General features: G+C 34.1%; 2 protein-coding genes and 1 pseudogene across 4 annotated transcripts; 1 reads left to right on the top strand and 2 right to left on the bottom strand.

Annotated features, from left to right (window-relative positions):
- Positions 1-250: 250 nt before the first annotated feature.
- LOC146908094 (TMV resistance protein N-like) lies at positions 251-15,125 on the bottom strand (annotated as a pseudogene). Its single transcript, XR_015018051.1, has 7 exons — positions 15,043-15,125; positions 13,929-14,442; positions 4,192-4,760; positions 3,665-4,122; positions 2,785-3,067; positions 1,191-2,090; positions 251-1,086 (listed from the first exon to the last, which is right to left on the bottom strand). The product of XR_015018051.1 is annotated as a TMV resistance protein N-like (transcript).
- On the bottom strand, positions 6,935-15,125 carry LOC146908093 (uncharacterized). Of its 2 annotated transcripts, XR_015018049.1 has the most exons (7): positions 15,043-15,125; positions 13,929-14,442; positions 12,554-13,648; positions 10,698-10,979; positions 8,732-9,661; positions 7,802-8,627; positions 6,935-7,288 (listed from the first exon to the last, which is right to left on the bottom strand). XR_015018049.1 is itself a non-coding variant. In XM_085724370.1 (6 exons), the coding sequence occupies exons 3-6, from the start codon at positions 12,566-12,568 to the stop codon at positions 7,977-7,979; spliced, it is 1,878 nt and encodes a 625-aa protein (XP_085580496.1). In that variant the 5' UTR covers positions 12,569-13,648; positions 13,929-14,442; positions 15,043-15,125; the 3' UTR covers positions 7,713-7,976. The 2 variants fall into 2 exon arrangements, 1 of the variants encoding a protein (XP_085580496.1); XM_085724370.1 differs by lacking the exon at positions 6,935-7,288 and having other exon boundaries at positions 7,713-8,627.
- A 4,070-nt stretch (positions 15,126-19,195) lies between these two features.
- On the top strand, positions 19,196-20,896 carry LOC146908092 (uncharacterized). The gene is made up of 2 exons (XM_085729222.1): positions 19,196-19,561; positions 20,141-20,896. Exons 1-2 carry the CDS (start codon positions 19,196-19,198, stop codon positions 20,894-20,896), a joined length of 1,122 nt encoding a protein of 373 aa, XP_085585348.1.
- The last annotated feature ends 875 nt before the right edge of the window (positions 20,897-21,771 follow it).

Below are 21,771 nucleotides of genomic sequence, written 5' to 3'. Positions count from 1 at the left end.
CAACCATATATAAGTGTTTCAAGGAAAAGGCATATATAAAGCCGGCAACAATCGTAGCGTGACTAAATGTGATCAATTAGACAAAACATATAATGATTAAAAACAATCTGAAAATTAACACCCACAAACCCAACAACCAAAAACTGCAAACATTGATAAACATGATTAGATTAGGAATCATGTGCTCAACATATTAATTGAAGAGAAATTCTTGGATAAACATGATTTTCCTAAGATGTCAAAAGGCCTAGATTAGAGCGACCAATTTCTTTCCTCTTAACTTCATCAATCATGGCTTGATCTTCGTCGGATAATTTCTTTCCTCTCAGCTCCTTATTTTCTGGTGTTATGCATTCCTTATCGACTTCAAGTAAGAAGGCCAAGATTAAAGAGATCAGTTTCTTTCCCCTTGGCTCCATCCTTCTCGGCTTCATCTTCATCAGAAACAAACCAATTGTAAGGGAGTTGGATTTTAGGCTCAAAGCTACTGCTGATGCTGCTTTCTTCTACTTTCACAATCTGTAAAGGAAGATGTATGCTCTGTCTTTGTTCAAAAAAAAGATGTATGCTCTGTCCAAATTTTGAGCCCTGTAAATGATGACGTATGCCCTCTCCAAATTTTGGGACCTGTATGTCTTCCTTGGTTAGGACACGCAATCCCCATTTCTCGATAATCAAACCTTGGCGAGCTTTAAATGTGATTTGTGCTCCTGTTTTCACAAAATGGCAGTGTTCCCGATAGATATAGATTGTCCAATTATAAGTTGAGCCATCAACCATATTCTGTTTCAAATTAAGTGGTATATCAAAGCATTCTTCTGTGCATTCACTCTCAAAAGAAAGATAAAAAGGATGTGGCATTGGTGAGGAAAGCGATTGATTGGGAGAATCAGACACTTCAGAATCATTATTCACCTGAATCACCTCAAATACTGTACAAAAAAGATAGCCGAGACAGTCGACATCAATATCTGACTCCATCCTTATTACTGAATTCAAGTCAAATCGGTGTTCAAATCCATGAAGAAAATTTCCTGGTTGGCAAGGAATAATAATGTCAAAGCCACATCGGAAGTGACGAGGTTCCTGAAATACAGACAAGTATGCATATATTAGAAAAAGAGAAGAAGTGACCGACTCTGAAACTGGACCAGAGGGGGAAGGTAAGGTAAGGTAGGCATAATACACACCTCAACTAGTCTTTTTAGCCATTTATGTAAGTAACCTGACAGTCCTCTGTTTGCAGAAAGGATATTTCGGTGGCGTTCCAGCTTAGGACAATCAAAAAGATATAATCCTGATCTGTGATCTCGGGATCCAGACTTTGTTTTAAAATATCTTCCCACTGAATCTGATGGACAACTTTCTATTGGACTCAAAGGCCAAATTTGAAGCCTATGACAATGTGACAAGTTTAAATATGCTAGACTGGAAAGTCTTTGGATGGAAAAGGGTAGTTTATTGAAGTTATTGCCCTGTAAATTTAGTCTCTCTAAACCCCTTAACTCTCCAATAGCATTAGGCACAACAGAAATATTGCAAAAGCTTAAGTCAAGAGAAATCAAAGATTGCTGAGTATGAGAACTGGATACAGATCCCAGCGGAAGATTCGTGAATCTAGAACAGCCGCATAAATCTAGTGTCATAAGATTTGTCATATTGTTAAAGCTGTCAGGTATGCTGACAAGATTTGTGCAGCCTCTCAAACTTAAGAATTTAAGCTTTGTAAGATCCCCAACAGATTTATGAATTGTATATAAACTTGTGCATTGATCCATGTCAAGATACTCAAGATTTATTAATCCCTTAAAATCTGGGGTATTTTCAAGTTTCGTGCAACCAGAGAGACGCATAACTCTCAGAGAACTTAACTTATATACATTGCCAAAATCAAAGCAGACCAGACTGGTACAGTTCTGCAAGCTCAAGAATTGAAGTTCTGTAAGAAGTCCAATTGATGGATGCACATGCCATAAGCTTATGCATCCAGCAAAATCTAGTCGCTCGAGATTTTGCATCCCTTCAAAGTGTGGAGTCATCTTGAGATTTTTAGAGTTGCTCAAATCCATCCTTTTCAAATAGGGCAGTTGCTGTGAACAGAGAGTTAGCCATTAATATGTTAGTATAGTTGTATTAAAACTTCAATAATTCACTTTAGTATGTTTTCAAAATTTCAATAATAGTCCTTTTCAAGAAACAAAAAGCAATATTAAACATTTTATAAGCGTACATGCATTATAACAATAAAAAGTATTGTCACTTGGAGTAGGTGACACCATAAAGACTTGAGTCATGTAATACTTTGTGCTAACAACAAAAAAAAGCACTTCAACTAGTTCATTGTTTAAAAGCTTTTTGAAAAATTCATGCAATCATGTACATAATTAAAATATACTGACTATGGTAACTATTACTTTCTCTGATTTTAAACTTCTAATATTTTATCTTCTATTAATGTTTCAAAATTATTGATGTTTTCAATATCTATATAAGCAGTGCCACTTCTTCTAAAAGTAAATGAGGAATGTGGATACTATTTATTTTGTATAAAATAAAAACCCACCACTCATATGTACGTTTAACTTTTAAGGAGTTTTCAAAAAATATTACTTTAAATATTAAAACTTTTTTTATTTTTTAACTTTAAATAGTTGTGCAACCATATGCAATATGTAATATATTTTTTCTTTGAAATGTATTACTTCTAAACTGTTTAACGTTACCTCATTTAATTCCTCAACTGTTTATTTCGGGGCATGGAGATGAAAAGAGTAGTAAATGTACCTGGATATCTGTCCATAGTTGTTCGACGCTGCTGCCAGGCAAATTCAATTCAACAAGGTGATATGGTTGAAAATTTGATGGCAAAGAAATGAAAGGGTAACCATTCCACAAAAGATAACGTAGGGAATTAGAAAGAAATGAGGGTCTTCCTGAAAAATTCTTATGATTTAATATGAGCAGTTTCAAGTGCTCCAGTTTTGACAAATCTTCAGCTCTCAACTTTGTTGAATTTGAAGTCATCCTCTTTATGATTTAGAACTATGGCTTCAGCTTCTATTGCTCTCTGAAAATTTAAGAATAAGCATATTATAAAAACAAATAAAAAGCTAAATGATTTGAGTATTTGTTAGAGACAACGATGAAAACTATCTGTCAGGTTTATTTTTCATGTATCAACATAATTTCAAATAAAAATACAGATATGTGGTTACTTCCAACCAAAATTGATTAAGCTTGCAAACATTGGTTTGACTAGAAGTAATGAAGAGTGCTTTGCGTTAGGTTAATTTTTTTACAAAAGTTTACCTTTAGGGTAAAAACATTTAATCATAAATTGTATCACTTCAAACATAATTTAACCAAATCAATTGTAGAGAATCAAGTTTGTTTAATATCACGTTGGACAAACACTCGCCCATAACGCATTGAACTACATTCAATCCTAAGAGAACAATCACTTGAAGCAATGCATGATCTCACATTTAATGAGTTGTTACTTTAAGCCTCATTAGTCTCCTTGGAGTGAGGAAAATATAATTACACTTTGAACAAGTTTCCTGACTAGTTCGTTCCTTAACCATAAAATCTTGATTCAAAAACATATTGATTAGATTTTTATGTTGAAAATATAAATATTAATCGGTTTGGAGAGATATGTTACCTGTGTCATCATCACATGATGGAAATCCCGGTAAAGCCACAACCTACTCCAAAATCCTGGTTCATCTGGATGTTCTCCTCGAACAACTTTCTTCCCCAAATCTTGCAACATTTCATGCATGTGAATTTCCTCATTTTTAATGGTTATGAGCGATTTTTCAGCAAGAAGTGGAATTCCAATATCAGGCTGCAAGTTACAGGCGTCTAAAACTCAGCTTACATAATCCTTCCTCTCTCCTTTAAAGAAACAAGCAACATGCAGAAATATTTCTTTATCTTCCTCTTCTAGGCCCTCGTAACTTACTTGAAGCACTTTCAATATTTTGTCCAGCGGACTATTCTGCATTCTATCTAAGGTAGCTCTCCACTGCCTGGCATTTCGCGAATGCAAGAAAGAACCAATTACCCTAACTGCCAATGGAAGACATTGAGTGTATCTTAAAACCTCAGGAATCAGCTCTGCAAATGCACTGCTTGAACTATCACTTACGAAGGCTTTTCTACACAAAAGTTTATGAGCTTCATTACCATTCATCAATTCAACCTCATAAACTATATCTGTTCCATATGCTCTAAGAATATGCTGATCTCTAGTGATTATGATTAGTCTACTTTCTGGGCGAAGCAATACATGTTTTATATCCAATTCATGCAGTTGCTCAATTTGATCAACATTGTCAAGAACTACAAGGAGCTTTATGTTCTGTAGCCTATTTCTTACAATTCTTGCTATTTCAGGAGGACTGTACGTGTCTAGAACTTTTTCTTCTATAGTTCGACAAAGAATTTGTTTCTGCACAGCAATAGCACCGCCCTCTTCATAAATTTTGTGAACGTTCTCGATGTAACAACAAGTATCAAACTGATATGAGATTCTGTCATACAAGACAGTTGCAAGGGTTGTCTTTCCTATTCCACCCATCCCCCATATTCCTAAAACTTGAAAACCACCATTCCTTGAGCTTAGTTTTAGAAGACTCTCTAATGCTTCTATACGAGGTTGTATTCCAATAAGGTCATCAGCAGACCTGGAGAATTTATGACCCAATTTTTTTATCACAGCCTCAACAATTTTTTCAATCTCATCAAACTCTGGCCTGAAAGAAAAGAGGGAAAATAAGATCACTAAATTATCTACTCCCTCCATCCCTAATTATAAACCCTCTTTGAAATATTATTTTGCCCCTTAATATAAGTTACTAGATGTATTTATTATTATTTTTTCCAAAAATATTCCCTATTTATACTATCCCATGATGAGTGACATTTTTATCATTTAATACAGATTAAGAAAAATATATAAATGATTGAGAAAGAGTGATATTTTTATTAAATTATCCTTTATCGTGTATTGATTTGGGATTGATAAAAGTAGTATTAATTAATTAGAGGGTAGATTGGAAAAAAGTAGTATTAAATTTTTGGAAAAAAAATTCTAATTTTTAAAAAGAATTTTATGTTTTTTTATATTTCCGAAAAAATCTTAATATTTTTTCAGAATTTTTTTAAAAATTATTTTTCAATTTTTAAAATTTTTGGGAAAAAAACTGAATATATTTATGATTTTTTGGATTTTTTTATTTTTAAAAATTTATTTTCAAATATTTTAAAAATAAAATATGACGTGGAATTTTTTTTTACGTGTGGCCAATTAAAAAAAATGGCAATTCAGTGCCACGTATGCGATTTTGCTGAGTTGGATGGGGGAGGGGTGTTTTCTGGAAAAAAAAAGTTTTACAAGGATGCAAATCGAACCGAAAATTTTACAGGAGCGAAAACCTGAAATGGCATATATTACAGGGGTGAAAAGCACTATTAACCCTTTATTTTATGAGTTTCATTCCCTCAATTTTTCACTCATTCATATATATATATATATATATATATATATATATATATATATATATATATATATATATATATATATATGATGTTTGTTAACTTAGACCAACGAAAAACATGAATGTCTAAGTTAACAAAAGTTCACATTTTTATTTGGATAAAAAAAAAACTAATATCCACTAGTGTAAACCAATTTAAAATAAGAGACAATTTAGTAAATATCCCTCAAGCTATTTGTTATAAAATAAAAGTGGATCTAAGTTAATAAATTAGTGCAAATTAACAAATATGTTTTAATGAAAATTATTAAAGTAACCTGAAGCTATTAATTTTAAATAATAAAGATGATTTGAAGCATGTTCAATTAAGAGATAATATATCAATTTGTTGTAAGTATAATTTAGGGGTTAATGCATCAAATAGCCCCATTAAAAATAAAAATATTGATTTTATCCCTATAATTTTAAATTCTTCATAATTAGTCCACACCTTGTTAAAACATTATTTATCAAACAGCCTATGTAAAAAGTGAAAATACGAAGTATCTAAAATTACAGAGGTAAAATCTGTGTTTTTATTTTTATAATCTATTTTCAGACCTCACCCAATTTACACGAGCTACTTGGCATATTAACCCTAATTTTACATTGTGTAATTATTTGTATAGATTTTAGTTGGCCCTTTGATTATACTCGTTAGGTATGGCATAGTCTATTTAAACACTAGTGCTTGTACTCAAATTACCTTGCAATACAAATATTTAGAAAATTATTTTTCAATTCTATTTGGTATCACGAGCTCTCGATTTTGCATAAACTCTCTAGTCATTGTTGTAGTTTTCTTTCCAAACTTCTTTGCGGTTTCTTACTCCTATATCGTTGTGTCGTTGTTTTAAAGTTATTTTTCATTCTCTTGAGAATACTTATTTACCAGTATCAATCAATAAGACTGAAAATAGATCTATTGTAGTTTGAACATTAAACGTTACTTAGCTAGCTCTGAGAGTGTTTGAATTATTGATTCTAGTGCCAATCATCACATGACTTTTTGATTGTCAATATTTTTTTAAGTAAACTTCTTCTTTGACACTCCATATATTATTTTTAAGAGATTCCTTATGCAACCGTTGCAGATGGTTATCATACTCTTTGACAAAATCAATGGTGTGCTTAGGGTATAAGCAAAGTAAATAAGATCACACTCTTTTCTTTAAACATTCTCAAAGAGGAAAATTAATTTTACTTCTTTATAGTAATGAAAAAGAGACCCATGATAAACAATTTGAAAACCAGATAAACAATTTGAAGCATGTGCCAAGTATGGTTGATCTTAGGACATCTAATGCGACTGTGGAGTTTGCTTTCCTTCAAAACCACGACACAGAAATTTGATACCAATTGAGATCTAGAGTTCTTAGAGCACATGATTCTGGAAAATGTATGAATGTTTCCATGGAGCATAATATGTTGCAGATTTAATCTCTATTGGGACAAATTCAGATTTGATAAGTTCAACAGCCTGTTGAATCCAGATGCAATAACAAAACTGAAGTTATTATAAGCCAAATTCGAACTATGGATATTTTGTAGACTGAAAAGACACTTGAATTGTCAAATCCATCATATTTTGATTCTACACTAAGATCAAGACTATTTACAAGTCAATCTTTATGGTCACACCACTACACTCACCGCAAACAATTTTTGGATTCCAAGACACAGTTTTGAAGAATATTCAGACTTGAACTTGAGGTTTCTCTTCAATTTCACAATGATTTTTGTTCCTAGCATTTTTGAGAGACCATAGTGATGTTAGCATTAAGGTATATCAAGCTGTAGTAGCAGAATATAATGGAAAACTGTGGAACATATAGAATTCTAATTAGAGTCAACTAATGAGTGATAGACAGACAAATAAACCAAGGCTGAAAAATAGGAGAATAACAAGTAACAATAGTCTTAAAACTCTTCTGTCAAATGGTATGGTTCACATCAAAGGTTATTGTGACTTTACTTTGAAAAAAGATTTTGTTTGAGTGTTTCATCTCTTAATAATAAGTCTTCAACCATATATAAGTGTTTCAGTGAAAAAGGCATATATAAAGCCAGCAACAATCGCAGCGTGACTAAATGTGATCAATTAGACAAAACATATAATGATTAAAAACAATCTGAAAATTAACACCCGCAACCCAACAACCAAAAACAGCAAACATTGATAATAAACATGATTAGATTAGGAATCATGTGCTCAACATATTTAATTGAAGAGAAATTCTTGGATAAACATGATTTACCTAAGCTGTCAAAAGGCCTAGATTAGAGCGACCAATTTCTTTACTCTTAACTTCATCAATCATGGCTTGATCTTCGTCAGATAATTTCTTTCCTCTCAGATCCTTAGTTCCTGGTGTTATGCATTCTGAGTCCTCTATGTCTTTCTTTGTTAGCATGCACAAGCCCCATTCCTTATCAACTTCCAGTAAAAAGGCCAAGATTAAAGAGATCAGTTTCTTTCCCCTTGGCTCCATCCTTCTCGGCTTCATCTTCATCAGAAACAAACCAATTGTAAGGAAGTTGGATTTTAGGCTCCAAGCTACTGCTGATGCTGCTTTCTTCTACATTCACAATCTGTAAAGGAAGACGTATGCTCTGTTTCATTTCTGAGCCCTCTATGTCTTGCTTGGTTAGGACACGCAATCCCCATTCCTTGATAATCAAACCTTGGCGAGCTTTAAATGTGATTTGTGCTCCTGTTTTCACAAAATGGCAGTGTTCCCGAGAGATATAGATTGTCCAATTATAAGTTGAGCCATCAACCATATTCTGTTTCAAATTAAGTGGTATATCAAAGCATTCTTCTGTGCATTCACTCTCAAAAGAAAGATAAAAAGGATGTGGCATTGGTGAGGAAAGCGATTGATGGGGAGAATCAGACACTTTAGAACGATTATACACATTAAATACTATGGAAAAAAGATAGCCGAGACAGTCGACATCAATATCAGATTCCTTTATCCTTATTATCGAATCACAGTCAAATCGGTAATCAAACCCATGAAGAAAACATCCTTGTTCCCAAGGAGTAATAATGTCAAAGCCACATCTGAAGTGACGAGGTTCCTGAAATACAGACAAGTATGCATATATTAGAAAAAGAGAAGAAGTGACCGACTCTGAAACTGGACTCGAGGGGGAAGGTAAGGTAAGGTAGGCATAATACACACCTCAACTAGTCTTTTTAGCAATTTAAATAAGTATGCTGGCAGTTTCGGCAAAAAAAAAAAGTATGCTAACGGTTCTCTGTCTGGAAAAAGGATACTTGGGTATACCGCCAGCTTAGGACAATCAAAAATATATAATCCTGATCTGTGATCTCGGGATCCAGACTTTGTTTTAAAATATCTTCCCACTGAATCTGATGGACAACTTTCTATTGGACTCAAAGGCCAAATTTGAAGCCTATGACAATGTGACAAGTTTAAATATGCTAGACTGGAAAGTCTTTCGATGGTACTGGGTAGTTCAATGAAGTTATTGCCCTGTAAATTTAGTCTCTCTAAACCCCTCAACTCTCCAATAGCATCAGGTACAATAGATATATTGCAAAAGCTTAAGTCAAGAGAAATCAAAGATTGCTGAGTATGAGAACTGGATACAGATCCCAGCGGAAGATTCGTGAATCTAGAACAGCCGCATAAATCTAGTGTCATAAGATTTGTCATATTGTTAAAGCTGTCAGGTATGCTGACAAGATTTGTGCAGCCTCTCAAACTTAAGAATCTAAGCTTTGTAAGATCCCCAATAGATTTATCAATTTTATATAAACTTGTACATTGATCCATGTCAAGATACTCAAGATTTAATAATCCCTCAAAATCTGGAGTATTTTCAAGTTTTGTGCAACCAGAGAGACACAGAACTCTGAGAGAACTTGACTTTGATACTCTGCCAAACTCAAAGCAGACCAGACTGGTACAGTTCTGCAAGCTCAAGAATTGAAGTTCTTTAAGAAGTCCAATTGATGGATGCACATAATATAAGCTTATGCATCCAGAAAAATCTAGTCGCTCAAGCTTTTGCATCCCTTTAAAGCATGGGGTCATCTTGAGATTTTTAGAGTTGCTAAGATCCATCCTTTTCAAACAAGGTAGTTGCTGTGAAGCAGAGAATTAGCCATCAATATGTCGTATTTGGATTTTAGTAATTCACTTTAGTATATGTATTCAAAATTGCAATAGTAGTCCTTTTCAAAAATCAAAATGCAACATTAAACCTTTTATAAGCATATTTGCATTATAACAACAAAAAATAAATATGAAAACATTTAAATATTTTAACTTTAAACAATTGGTCCACCATGGAACATATAGGGTCTTGCTAACATGTGCCCCAAGGACATATGTTAAGGAATCCAAAAGTAGCAATTTTGTATTGGAAAACATCATATTTTGACCTTTAGAAAGATAAATTCCAAGACTTTTAAGACATATATTTCTAGGGTTAAATATGTTTTTGATCCCTATAAAATTGGGACCTTTTAAGTTTAGTCCTTGTTTAATTTTAATAGTTTTTTTAGTCCCTAATTTTTTTCTGCACTCAGTATTAGTCCCTACTCAATTCAAATTTGTTTAATTCATGTTTAGACTCTTAAGTTTTTGAACAATTTTTTGCAGACGTATTAAGAACATTAATAAAAGTTCCTCTACAAAAAATTATCGCAAAATTTGATTTCTACGTCCAAATTTTGTTACTTTTATCTTTAACTTTTGACGTTTTAAAAAATTCATATTTAATTCGTTTCAAGTTAAAAAATTCTAAATTTTAGTAAATGAATCTTTCAGTGTTCTAAACTTGTCTAAAAAAATTGTTCAAAAATCTAAGAGTTGAAGGATAATTAAACAAACTTTGTTTTAGCAGGGACTAAAATTATAAGTAATGTTTTTTTTTGTAGGGACTAAAAGGACTATTAAAATGAAGTAAGGACTAAACTTAAAAGTTTCCAATTTTATAGCGACCAAAAACATATTTAACCCATATTCCTATATTGACCTTGAAGACATATATTGCCTATATTATGTATAGTTTCTTTAAAATGCTATACTTTCTAATCTCAACTGTTAAATGCTACCTCATTTAACTTCTCAAATGTTTATTTGGGGGGTATGGAGATAAAAAGACTTCTAAATCTACCTGGATGTCTGTCCATAGTTGTTCAACGCTGCTGTGAGGCATACTCAATTCAACAAGGTGGTATGGTTGAAAATTTGATGGCAAAGAAATGAAAGGGTAACCATTCCACAAAAGATGACGCAGGGAATTAGAAAGAAACGAGGGTCTTCCTGAAAAATTCTTATGATTTAATATAAGCAGTTTCAAGCGCTCCATTTTTGGCAAATCTTCAGCCCTCAACTCATTGGATTCGAAGTCATCCTCTTTCAGATTTAGAATTATGGCTTCAGCCTCTATTGCTTTCTGAAAAATTAAGAAAAAAAGTAAGAATATGTATATTATAAAAAGGAATGAAAACGGTAAATGATTTGAGTATGTGTTTGGGTGCGTTTGTTTCAAGCTTATTAAATTTGAATTCTGCTCTTTACCCAACAAAAATTGCAGCCTATTTTTTTTCTATCGCTCTCTATCACATCACATCACCTATCTATCACATCTATCTCATCACTCCATTTTTAACCGAATCAAGTTTGTTCAAAATCATGTCCGCCAACCTCTGAAGCATGGGTACTTGTAAAACGATGAAGTATATGTATCGGGTACACACCTGTACCGGGTACGCGTACGAGTACATCATTTTGTTCATTATTGTACTCTGAGTGAAATTTATAGCATTCTCTTATACATTAAGGTGACAATATAATGTTATTTGTGTGAGTTTTTTTTAATTGTAACCAACTCTAAATTTCGACATTTTAAAATTCTATTGTGATTTTTTTTGTTGCGAATTGAAGAATTTAACTCTTTGATGTTATCTATCCTATATATAAAGAAAACTACATTTTTCAGCATTTTTGGGCTGACTTTTTCCTTTCTAAAAATACCCTCAATTTTCAATACAAATAACACATGTAATAAATAGATAAGAATAAATTTAAGTATTAAAAAAATGTAACAAGCACGATAATAATACAAGTTTGGTTTTTTTCTTTCTTTATCATTTAAAAAGTGTAACAAACTAGATGAGTATATTTATACTTACTTTTTCATTGTCCCAATTATACCTTTAAACAACTTTTTCTATAATAAAAATTGTTATTGGTGTCATTGAAAAAAAAAAGAGTTTAGATTATATATTTTTGTTATATTGTTGTTGTCATTAAAATAGATAATCATGGTTAGTTTGGTTTGTTATAACTTGAAAACAACAAACATTTATATTTTTATTTTTAATCAAAATCAAAATTTAATAAAAAAAAACGTTAGCGCAATAAAATAGCAGAAAGACGGGCATGTGAGTGACCGTCTTTTCGCTAGTATTTTATAACAAAACTTATGATTTTATTAACTTATCCGTACCTTACTTTTTTTAAAAATGTCATATTCTCGTACTGGTACCCGTATCGTATCGGGTACCGTACCCAGGGCCGTATCAGAGGCAGGGCGAAGAGGGCGACTGCCCTAGGCCCCAAAAAATAAGTACGAAATTTGGGCCCCAAATTTTTCTTTTAGGGGTCTATTAGGCCCTAAAAAAAATTGCGTAGTTTTTTGTATCAAGTTTGATGTTTATATATATTTATTAGTCCCAAATTATAGGTTCGCCCTAGGCCACCAAAATCTCGAAAACGGCCTTGACTGTACCCGAACCTATGCAACATAGTGGCCAACAATCACCCATAATGCATTGAACTACCAAATAAAGTACATATGATCTAACACAAGATTTTTCTGACTTGTTCTTTCCTTTACCCTAAAATTGAGTATCAGAAAAATATTAACTAGATTCTTTATGATAGAAATATAAAATAATTATTTGAAGGTATAGTTTAATGGAAATAAGAAAATAAAATAAAAATCTGTATGAAGAGATATGTTACCTTTTCAGTCATCATCACATGGTGGAAATGCCGGTAAAGCCACAACCTACTCCAAAATATTGGTCATCTGGATGTTCTCCTCGAACAATTTTCTTCCCCAACTCTTGCAACATTTCGTGCATATGAATTTCCTCATTTTTAATGGTTATGAGTGAATTTTCAGCAAGAAGTGGAATTCCAATATCAGGTTGCAAGTCACAAGCATCTAAAACTCGGCTTACATAATCCTTCCTCTCTCCTTTAAAGAAACAAGCAACATGCAGAAATATTTCTTTATCTTCCTTAAATAGTCCATCATAACTTACTTCAAGTACTTTCAATATTTCGTCCGGCGGACTATTCTTCCATCTATTCAAGGTAGCTCTCCACTGCTTGGCATTTCGGGAATGCAAGAAAGAACCTATTACCCTAATTGCCAATGGAAGACCTTGAGTGTATTTCAAAACCTCAGGAATCAGCTCTGAAAATGTACTGCTTGAATAATCACTTACGAAGGCTTTTTTACACAAAAGTTTATGAGCTTCATCATCATTCATCAATTCAACCTCATAAACTATGCATCCATATGTTGTAAGAATATGCTCATCTCTAGTGATTATGATTAGTCTACTTTCCGGGTGAAGCAATAAATGTTTTATATCCAAATCATGCAGTTGCTCAATTTGATCAACATTATCAAGAACTACAAGGAACTTTATATGTTGTAGCCTATATCTTACAATTCTTGCTATTTCAGAAGGATTATACGTGTCTAGAATTTTTTCTTGCATAGTTTGACAGAGAATTTGTTTCTGCAAAGCACTAGCACCGCCATCTTCGTAAACTTTGCAAACATTTTCAATGTAACAGCAAGCATCAAACTGAGACGAGATTCTGTCATACAAGACAGTTGCAAGAGTTGTCTTTCCTATTCCGCCCATCCCCCGTATTCCTAAAACTTGAAAACTATCATCCTTTGAGCTTGGTTTTAAAAGGCTTTCTAATGCATCTAAACGAGTTTGTATTCCAATAAGGTCATCAGCAGGCCTTGAGAATTTATGACCCAATTTTTTTATCACGGCCTGAACAATTTGTTCAATCTCTTCAAACTCTGGCCTGAAAGCAAAGGAGGGAAATAAGATCATTAAAATAATTATCACTCAAGAAACCAAGGGAAAAACAAGAAGGAACAGTATGATGATGATTGATGATGAGCGGATATAATGTGACTGATAAAAATGTGCAAAATAGCTTTCACTAAAGAGAGAAATACAATTTTCTCAAACAAACATGATTTGTAAACTAGTATGTTGCACACACACACAAAAATTAATTGAATGGCATAAATGCTTCTTAAGAATGTAAAACAACAAAAGATAATAACATTTATACTTACTTATTCCTGACATCCCAACCTACTGATCCTGCCAAAGAAGTCATGACCCTCTTCCATTGAGCAACTTTGTCTGGATCGTGTTTGAATAACTCGGTGTGTAAAACAAAGGCATCCTCATACACTCCACTTTGTTTTCTTACATGAGATGGATTGATGTCATAGAAAACAGTGAAAACAACTCGTTTCAATTTTCTACTGCATTCATCAATAGCAACCATTTCATCCAAACACCATGTTGATGAAGCATAATCTTTAGAGAAGACAACGATAGAAACCCCCGAATCTTTAATTGCCTGCAAAAGTTGGGGTGAAATGGATTCACCTTTCTGAAGTGATTTGTCATCCTTGAAGGTCGAAATACCTTTTCTAGTGAGATGAGCATAGAGATGGTTAACAAAGGTGTTGCGGGTGTCAGGACCTCTAAAACTGATAAATACATCATATCTATATCTATGGCTTTCACCGCAATCAGGATCCATCAAAGAAATTGACGTTGTATTGTAGCTCTCTTGCCCTACACGTTTGATTTGAATTAAAAAAAAACAGAAAGATGAATCCAACAGGGTCCTTTACAAAGGGTAAGGATCCGTTTCCATTTCTCACAAGGAATGAAGTTGTTCATTACTATAATTTTGGAGTGAATAAAAGAGATAAACACACAAATTTTAAAAATTAGTGATGATAATTAGACATTTATATACTAAAACTATAGTAATAAACATCTCCATTTCCTTCGAGAAATGGAAAAATCTCTGCTCGTTTACCAAGGTAGTAAGAGCACAGATCTCATAGTTAACTTATCCACGAAATCGAAATGCATACATGGCCTGTTTGGATGAGTAACATATTTGTAGTTATCACGATTTCTATATCAAACAATAAAATAATTAATTGACATTTAAATTATAATGGAAAACTTACAAAAATAAGCTGAAAACAGCTTATGAACAATGTCATAAGGTGTTTTCATAAGTTCTACCAAACATTAGGTAGGAAATCCAAACAGTCTCCAGGTCAGTTAAGATATATAACAATATAATAAATAGAATTATGCGTAAATTAGAACTAGAATTTGATTTTGATGGCGAAAGGTGTATAAAGCATAAGTTCTCACCTGAAAATATTGAAGTTGAGACTATCTTATCTGTGAGTTGGTTCGGTTCTCACTCACTGTTATGGTGAGAAGATGTGTTGATTGGAGTGAGAAGAGAAGCCCATACATTTATTCATTCATTCATGTACGTGAGGAGAGACAGGATAGATCTTATCTTGGCATGTTTATACAGGAAATCCTCATGCTCCAATCATCTTTTGACAGCTGTCGTTTTCAATTTATTCACAAAATTTGTAATAGAAAATTGCTTTTCTCACATTGAAAACTTCACAATGACACAAGTAAATGACATAATTGCCCCCAGCGGTAGTTAACTACCGTTGGGAAAACCGTCGGCAGTTAACTGCCGCTAGCTTCCAGTGGTTGTTAACTGTCGCTCATTTCTTTCCCTCCAAAACCAGAAAACCCCTACCTCCTATTCACTCATCACCTTACCTCACCATTACCTAAACTTAAAAAAATCTCATTTCAAAAATGTTGTGTCAAAATCTTGGTACCAAATCATTGTTGATCGATTGCTAGGACGTTTCTACACACAACATGCATCAAAGAACAGATATTTCAACATTAAAATCCATTACATTTGATTGCTTTTTCTGGTTTTTTTTCTGACACGCGTTGTAGCGCCAGTTAACTACCGCTGGGAGTGAACGGCTGTTAACTGCCGCTAGACACTTAGAAAATTTAGAAAATTTTCAACTGGCAGTAGCTATTGCCAAAAAAAAAAATTTCCACAAATTTTTTTTCTTTTGTTTTTTTGGTTTGCTTATGTTATTATATGATATTAGATACGTAACAAAAAAAAAATGAGATTAGATACATGTTTATTAATTAGTTTCGTAATTGTATGTTGTTTATTTATAGATAATGTTGAGAATGCGGGTGATCGAAAACCTAGAGTTGTCGATTCCATTAAGGTTGAAGCTCCCGCTAAGGTCGAAGCTTCCATTAAAGGTGAGGTTTAAGCGTCAATTCCGATGTGTGGAAACTTCGTGACAACGAAGTGGACACGGCTCATTTCTTTTCGACCCGAGACACATGGAAAGATAAAGACGAATTGTTTGGTTGGGTCCGTCGACAAGCAAATAGGGTTGGATTTACGGTTATCATTAGAAGATCTTGTGAAAGTAGAAATGTTATGTTGGAGTTGGTTTGTGGACGGAGTGGCGAGCACAAAGTGCCGAAGACAAAAGTGAAGAATGAAGCAACGGGATCAAGAAAATGTGGGTGTTTGTTCAAGGTGCGTGGATATGTCGTCAGGGAAGACAATGCTTGGAAATTGGCTATTCTTAATGGCGTTCACAACCATGAGATGGTGTCGTATGTAACATGTAACACCCCGTTTTCCCAACTTAAAAATTTCATAATAAAATCAGAGTTTATCAACGTAAACGGAATGTCACATTCTTTTCTTAAATTCATAAACTGAATAAATAACTAGGGGTGGCAAAACGGGCTTGACACGCCGGGTCGGCCCGTTTGGCTCGCTATTTTTGGCGGGCTGAGTCGAAGTTTTGAGCTCGTTTTTTATAGTCGACTCGGCTCGTCTTGCCTCGTTGAAAAACGGGGCGGGCACGGGGCAGGGCGGGTCGGCCCGCATAACTCGTTGGGAACAATTATGTTATGACGACAACAGGAGGAGGAAGAGGAGCACCATATATTCATAACTTAGATGATGATTGACTTGGAGTTGATTGACTTAGTAGAAGAATTATTATATTGTTGTTGCGATTATTTTGAGACTTATTTTATGCTTTTGGATTTATCTTGGTTTTTGAGTTTATTTATTTTGAGACTTATTTTATTCTTTTGGATTTTATTTGGTTGTTGGATTATTTTATGATTTGTTTTATGTTGCGCATTTGCCTTATTTTGCTATTAACTATAATGTTGACTTCGACAATTTGGTGATTATATTGTTTTTCACAAATTTATTTGCTACCTATTTTTTTTTTTTATATTTTTATGATAAAAGCAACATAGTTTTTTTTTGTAACAATTAAGTTGTAAGAAAAAATCAATTTTTTTTGTTTGGCGGGCCGGCCCGCCAACTCGCAATTCCGCCACTAAATGGGGCGGGGTGAGATTTTGGACTTGGTCACTAAATTTGACTCGGCTCGGCTCGTTTTTAGCGGGCTTAGACGGGGCGGGCTTAAATGGGGTGAGCCGGCCCGCTTTGCCATCCCTATAAATAACTATTTATCCTTCAAAATCCAACAACGTAATATTTAAAACTTCGCAGCGGAATAGTTCAACATCTTAAATAGTCTTTGGCACAAGGGCCTCAACATAAAATCTCATAATATCTTGGTTCAACAATAATTCTTGAAAGACTCATAAAACAATACGTAAGGAACAGAAAACAATGACAAAATTCTCATCCCGTTACGTATCAGAGCACCTAAAGACACACACTTGTGAGGAGTCCATACATCCTGTTACGCCTAAGACCAATTCTGTACCGATCAATACCAGTTTTCATTTTAAATTCGGAAAATTTGTGCTGAAAGTCCATAAAAATTCATTGTGACCTACGTGCAGTAATTTGACCATAACTCAAGTTCTATAAATCCTTTTGAAGTCAAGCTAACGTCATTAGAAAGCTAACATCCATACCTACAACTTTCGTGTTTACACCTAAAGCCAATTCAAAACTGAAATGTGTGAAAAAATGCAAAAACATGAAACAGAGAATGCTGTCAGATATAGCTCTCAGGAAAACTCCATTTTTCATCCCAAAATCCCAATTTTGAATCCTCTAAGCCCAAATTTGGTCCCAAAAATTGTTTAAACGTTTCTAAACATGAAAAGACACCCAAATCCATATAAAACTTGAACTAAAACATCCTTTCAACAAAAATCACCATTTGACCCATTTTCCATGAAAACCTTCAAAAACAACATAATTTCACTTCAAGCTCTATGATTATGATTACTCATGGATTATCTAAGGTCTGTACACAATTTTTACATCAATCTAACAGTTTTCCATCATCTAATTATCAATTTTCACTCAAACCATAATTTCTCATAATCTCACAAACTCATCCTACAACTCGTTAAATCTAATCGTTAGAATCATACACATAATAAGATTGAATGCTAGTCTCACCCTTACCTTAACAATCGATGCAACCTCTTCTCTCTTCTCTTTGTCTTCTCTTCTCTTCTCTTCTCTTCTCTCTAAACCTTGTTTTCTCCAAAAACTGATCGTATGTTCTATGTCTTTCTGAACCTAACTTCTCTTATTTATAACCCATCATCTAATTTCCCTTACACCTCAAAATTACTCTTTTCCTCATAATTTTATTTATTTCTAAATTAAATATATATATATATATATATCCCACTTAGTAATATTAATACATCAAATAACACATAATAGCATATTTCATCAAAATATATATGTATATAATATTTTAACACCAAATAACAAATATATCTCTACACAAATAACCCCATAACTTAATATTTATTTTATTTTCGAATCTTATTTTATTAAACAATAAAATAAATCACAATGTCTCATAAATTTATCTAAAATCATATAAATCACAAAAATCTTATAAATCACACTAATCATATAAATATATTCTAAAACTCATTAAAATAATTAAATAATCGAAACAGGCGTTACATAGCAGGGCACCTTCTTGCCGGAAGATTAACAGAGGACGACAAAAAGATTATACATGACTTGACCGATTTTTCGGTGAAACCAAATATGTTTTGACAAATTTGAAGAATAAAAGGAAAGAGTTCATGACAAATATCAAGCAAGTCTACAATGAACGTCATAAATTCAAAAAGGCAAAAAGGGGTGACTTGACAGAGATGCAATATCTAATCACAAAGTTGGAAGAGAATGGATATGTTTATTTCGTAAGAGAAAAAAAAAAGGAAAGTCAAACCGTTCAAGACATATTTTGGACTCATCCAAAATCGGTAAAGTTGTTTAACAATTTTTCGACTGTTTTGATAATGATTCTACGTACAAAACCAACTTGTATAGGATGTCATTGTTTGAAATAGTTGGAGTCACCTCAACCTATTTGACATATTCGGTTGGTTTTGCATTTATGACGTCGAAGAAGGAGGATAACTTTACTTGGCTTTGCAAATGTTGCTTAAACTTCTTGGACCAAATAGCGATATGCCTAAGGTGGTAGTGACCGACAGGGACATGGGTATGATGAATGCCGTAACAAATTTTCTCCCCGGTAGTAGTGCAATACTTTGTTATTTCCATGTTGGCAAAAATGTTAGATCAATAATCATCACTGATTGCAAAGTTAAACAAAATGTTGTTGTGGTGGATGGGCAAAAGAAGATTGTCGACGAGGAGAAGCATAGTAAGTTGGTTGATACCATATTTGATGCATGGGAAAGATTGGTTGAATCTCCTACTCAAGAGTTATATGCGGGTAATCTAGTGGAATTCCAAGATGCTTGTAAGGATCATCCAAAGTTTCTTCACTATGTTGAAACTACCATTTTGAAGCCTTTCAAGGACAAACTAGTGAGGGCATGAACGGACCTTATGTTACATCTTGGGTGTAGGACCACAAATAGAGTTGAAGGAGCTCATGGTGTGATGAAGGAATATTTGTCCACCTCCAAGGGTGATTTGGGTACTTGTTGGCAAAAAATAGATGAGATGTTGGCAAACCAATTTGGGGAGATACAATCATCGTTTGGTAGGAGCGTTACGATCTTGGAACATCGATATAAAGATGTCACTTTGTACTCCGGGTTGGGGGTCACGTGTCTAGAATGTAATACCTTGTGCATGCTTCATTGCTATGAAAATAATGTAATACGATGTTTGAATAAGATCTTGTGCATCGAGAAGAAAAGTTGTGGTTATGTTCAAAAGACGTCGTATGACCTACCTTGTGCATGCTTCATTGCTATGAAAATCTGTCACAACAAGCCGATTCGATTGGATGAGATACACCCGCATTGGCATAAGTTGTATATGGGTGAAGAACAAAGTAATGAAGATTTGTTTTCGGTCGCGGATGAGTGGCGTGCTATCCAAGAACGTCTCCAAAGAGTTCCGTTCGAAATGAAACTAGAAATCAAATAGGGTTTGCAGTTGTTAGCGTTTTCGGAGACCACATTGTTGTCACCACCTCCAAGAAAGGTGGCAACCAAAGGAGCTCCCAAAAAAATTAAAACCACACGTAGTAGGATCCCATCTTCGTGGGAGACTATTGATTCTCAACATCCGGAAAGTCAATCTTCACCACGGAAAAAATCTTCACAACCTAAAAGAAAAGGTGCTCGCATTGACATTTCTCCGGTTCCGGTTCATATGCCTAGCTTGGTTTCAAGAAATTATGATCCATCGAATCCTATGTATTACATGCCAAAATTCATGAGACCATACATTGAGAGAATTGTGGATGTTATTGGTGACGGACATTGTGGGTTTAGGGCTATAACCGAATCCGTGGGTTTGACGGAAGAAAGTCATGTTATGGTGCGGAGAGCACTTATTCAAGAGTTGAAAGAGCATAGGAGCAAATACATGGAGATATATGCGAGCGAGGACCATTACAAATACATCTTGGATGGATTGTATCCTCCCAAAAATCCTAGTAGCTTTGCACCTCCCGACAAATGGTTGACATTGCCGGATATGGGACACATCGTTGCATCATGTTACAATAGGCCGGTGTTAGAGATGACTACCTACAAAGACGACATCTCCGAGACCTTTTTCCCACTTAGAGGTCGGCCTCCGGTTAACTCGAAAAGCAACATGATTTGCCTTGGTCTAATCCCAAATCATTTTGTCCTTCTTTCTTTGAAAGATGGTTGCCCACTACCTCCATCATCCACGGAGTGAAAGCTACATAGAAGCGAAGAGGTAGCAACATGGGAGGATGAATTCTTGGATCAACACGATCCTTTCCGAACACTCATGGACATTGAGCAAAAAGAGAGACCGGTTCCACCAAAAAAGCCAACAAATCAAGACAATCCAATTATGTTTGATGACACTCCGGTTAAAGCAAACACAGAATTTGAAGATGTTATGGAACATTTAGATGATTTGCTTTTATTAGATGAATTGTGACACTTTTTAGTCGGTGTTAATCCGTTTTTTGGACGATACGCGAAAATATTTGAGTTTCGCATTTATTAGTAATTAATGTGCATTACGTGTAATGTTTTGCATAATGTGGAAAATTTGATGAATTTCAAACAATTGTGAAACGTTAACGTATTATCGGTTTTGTGTAATGTAACCGAATAATTGATAAACTCTGAAATGTTGATGTTTATGATTGCTGGATGTTGTTGTTTCGGTTTGATTCCCTCCGGAATTGCCATTTGAAATTACAAGTAAAACAGGACACATTTCCTGGGAAAAACCAGTGCATACTGCACTGGTTCTGTTAACTGGTGTGAGCGGCAGTTAACTACCGCTAGCTTCCAGCTGTTGTTAACTGTCGGCGTATTACTCAGCGACTGTTAACTGCCGCTGGGGGCAATTATTTCATTTACTTGTGTCATTGTGAAGTTTTCCATGTCAGAAAAGCAATTTTCTTTGTAATAAGGTAGCAGATAGGATGGCCCAACTAGCCCAAACCGAACCCAATATGGTTTGGATTGAGGAGGTGCCACTAGAAACTAATGATGTATGAAAATTGCTTTTCTGACTATTGACACAAGTAAATGACGCTTTTACCCCCAATGGCAGTTAACAACCGTTGGGCT

The sequence above is a fragment of the Medicago sativa genome, chromosome 7, assembly GCF_051527215.1.
Source record: "Medicago sativa cultivar Bolivia chromosome 7, Bolivia_mono, whole genome shotgun sequence".
Taxonomy (NCBI): Eukaryota; Viridiplantae; Streptophyta; class Magnoliopsida; order Fabales; family Fabaceae; genus Medicago; species Medicago sativa.
The sequence above is the reverse complement of the archived record's forward strand: the minus strand, read 5'-3'. Positions and strand labels throughout refer to the sequence as shown.